Raw genomic sequence first — 3,558 nt, forward strand, 5'->3', positions numbered from 1 at the left:
ATGACTGAGCTTTCTAACCAAAGTATGTAAGTAAATAATATCTGGAATGAAAATACTTGCTTTAATACAAGAGGCACCGATTTTCTTTATCAGGTGACATGTGTAAATGTAATGATGTGATACTTTCCATCTACCTTCTCTTATTTGAAAACCATATTTAATTCTTACAGTTAACTTTTAAAATCAAATTAAAACCCCACCCACATAAAAAAATACCAAACCAGGCTGTAACTTTGTCTTTAGACAAAAGCACTTCGGTGGGTCCTTCAAATGGACTCTCTGGCTGTAATTCTTTGCACATAAGCCACCATCAAAAGATCCATGTGCTAATGGTCTACAGGAAACTAAATACAAATGAAATATCAAGTGATGAATTTGCATGTAGTAAATTAAATTATAAAAAATTTTCAAATATGCTGCTGCCTAGAAAAATATTTGTAGACCTTAGACTTCATTTATCATATACTGGTGCTTAATGTGCTTCATTACTGCAAGGGCTGACAAATAACAGTACCAAAATGGGAATATTAATCTCATCTTTCATTAAATGGTTATGGCAAATTATAAAGACTAAGCAAACTGCGTGTACACAAATTGTCATTACAGGAGCTACTCACAGTGCTGGAGAGGACGTGGATAGTATTAGGATGATGAAACACAGAAATCTCCTTGTATGCTTGAGGCTCATTAAGAATTATGCTGAAAATAAAACATTTAATCTCAATGTCAGAAATAAAGCTTTTGTCTTTAAGGTACAGTACTTTTTGGAGAAAGTGTGTCATTAGCATTCTGGGCAGCCTGGAATTGTCTTAAGCTAAGTAACGTAAGGCGAGTGCCCTATTCAGATGCAAGATCCAGCTCAGAGCTGTTTGGAAAAGGAGGCTGGATGTTCTCCAGCACCTCTCAGTGCACCCGCTCTCCCTGACATTCTCAGACAAGCTGTTGAAATGAAAGTTAACGCCACAGATGATGAGCACGCTGAATCCCAGGCGAAATTCCCTCAGCTTCACAGGGGTGCAAGGGGGCAGGATAGAGGTGCCTTTGGGTTTCAAATCTGGGATTCACCCCCAGGGCCTTTTAAAGGACAAACTGGGTCACCTTACCCAGCTCAAGGACTGTAGGTACTGGCAAAACAGGGTGGGCGACTTAGGCAGCTAATTGCAAATATTCACTCCCTTTGTGGGTCCGGGATTAATGCTGCAGACGGCTGCAGGGCCGGATGCCAAGCACAGCAATTAAACCAACCTCCCGGAGTGAAGCCAGAGTCACTGAAAATGTGCCTGGGTTGCACAAGTGAGTCCTGATGGGGCAACTCGATTGTTTCCTCCTCTGCCTCCTGCACCGCTTCAAACACCCGCATTTGCACGCGGTATTCCCTTTAGAGCTCTTATCTTATTAGGGAATAAGGAATTCATGCTGCATTATGAAAGCTCTGACTACCCCTTACCATGGAAAATGCTGCTGTTTAATATTTCAAACATTTAATGGATTTAGAGGCTTGCGGGTTTTTTCCCCCCTTCAGGTTTTTCCAGTGCAAATATCTAACTCTCATGTGTGCTTAGACTTGCTCAAATAAATCAGTTGATTTATGATGCTCTTTACTCTGTTCCTTATTTTTATGGATTAGAATAAGAACTCTTCTTGTGAATCAAAGACAGATGATGCCAATGTTTGCAGCAATTTATGTGCCGACTGAGAAAATGTCAAGGATCTGCCTAATCTACCCTATGAATGATAACTATATAAATTTGTTTGCTGGCTTCTCTGAGAAAGTGGAATCGCCTTGTTCTGGTCTTTCAGGAACCAAGGAAGTGGTGGTTGATGTAGATGACAATGGCGTCATATCCTTGAACTTCGCATGTGATCAGATGTCTCCAAACTCTAAGTTTGTCTGGTCCAAGAATTATGAACCAATTGAGGATGACTCTCGACTGAACATTGATACCAAAGGCGGAAAGTAAGAACCCTCGGGGGTAGCAATACTCTCGTGTTTGGGAGATCTAGGCTGTCACAGAAATGCATCCTTTGCGATGTATGATGTCAGTAGGAGTTACAGCTGCCTCTGTTGCTGGAAGGCTACTTTATGAGTGCACTGGTCTCCAGCAAGTCCATACGCAGACCATTTGGAAATTGTACCTTGCACAGAATGAGTCAGGCCTCCTGTTTAGGCAATTGAGTTGTGTTTGGGCAGAGGAAGAGAAAATCTGCACTCTGTCATCTTGTAGCCTGTCAGTCAAGGCAAATTATTATTATTCCTATTGTTGTTAATTTAAATCTCCAAAGGATAAAATTATCTGCCTGCTTGCAAAATACTTTTACCATGTAACACTGTTGCAATCTTCGGAGGTGCTAGAGTAAGCAGGACTCTTCTGCCAGCGTCACCACAGCCTGATTTGGTAACTTCTGTAATGCTCTACAAGCCTGCTCTGTTTCTTCAAGCTTTTAAGAGAGAGGAGGAAATGGCAAATGCACAGGTTCAGCCTATGAAGTACCTATGTGCTCGTCTAGTTATAGAAACCATACAGCAAGAAAATGGTGGTTCACCACACTCTTGGTATTGCATGTGAAAATTGAATCACCCTGTGCTTACAGAATCCTTTCATGCTCATCAAAGACTTGACAGCATGTTTTTAAACTAGGCTGAACTAGCGATCTCCAGTGCTTTTGGCACTGAGAATTGTGCCATCTCCATTTGTACCACACATGGTAGGACCTACCCCAGTTTATACCATCCAGAGTCCCGCATTTGCTTGTTCCATCAGAGCAAAAACTAATACATGACTATTTTTATCTGGTGTTATAGACACAAAGGAGGGGTTTGGTTCAGACCGATCTCATCTTTTTATCAAAGTGCTTATTTTTTCCCTAAAGGTCAAAAGCTACCTTTAAGGATCTTGGAGAAGATGATTTGGGAATTTACTCTTGTGTTGTTACAGACACTGATGGAGTTTCATCAAGCCACACAATCGATGAGGAAGGTAGACACAATGTCTATTAAGCATGCCTGGTTTGCTTTCCCATCTGTTTTTCCCTGCTGCTGTGTCTCGCAGATCCATAAGGCATGCTCACCTTATATTATTTCTTTTATGTCTTTTACAGAAATGAAACGCCTGCTTGCTCTGAGCCACGAACGCAAATTCCCAAGTAAGTGAATCAAATGTGTCTGTAGGGGAGAGTTTTGCATGCAGGGGGTATCAAAAACCTCCTGCCACCATCAGGTGGGGAAGTCACTATAGTAATTTCAAGTGAAAGTGGTTTTGAATTGAGAATCTAAGATTCCCCTTTTTTTTTTCTTTCTCTTTCTTTTAGTACATTTGTGTATTACTGATGGTCTAGGCATATAAAAAGTCTATATAACAGTCGGAAAATAAGTATCCCATTGGCTTTGTTTCTTCTGCAGAACAGTCTTTTATACTTACTCAGCATACCTAACCTGATTTGAAAACCTCAATTTGAAAAAATCTTTAACTTCACTACAACTGAAGTTAGCGTAAGTTAAAATTAAGGTTAACAAAGTAGGCAACTGTAGTAAATTCAGAAATAATGATCTATATATAC

General features: G+C 40.4%; 1 protein-coding gene across 1 annotated transcript in view; it reads left to right on the forward strand.

The window, feature by feature from the left end:
• MYOM1 (myomesin 1) overlaps window positions 1-3,558 on the forward strand; it is a 73,298-nt gene that overhangs the window by 46,588 nt on the left and 23,152 nt on the right. Inside the window, exons 22-24 of the mRNA XM_035893190.1 lie at window positions 1,801-1,957; window positions 2,872-2,978; window positions 3,100-3,144. Coding sequence (XP_035749083.1) covers window positions 1,801-1,957; window positions 2,872-2,978; window positions 3,100-3,144 — 309 coding nt within the window. The remainder of the gene's footprint in view (window positions 1-1,800; window positions 1,958-2,871; window positions 2,979-3,099; window positions 3,145-3,558) is intronic.

This window comes from Egretta garzetta, unplaced genomic scaffold (assembly GCF_000687185.1).
Source record: "Egretta garzetta isolate BGI_Z169 unplaced genomic scaffold, ASM68718v1 scaffold534, whole genome shotgun sequence".
Classification (NCBI taxonomy): domain Eukaryota; kingdom Metazoa; phylum Chordata; class Aves; order Pelecaniformes; family Ardeidae; genus Egretta; species Egretta garzetta.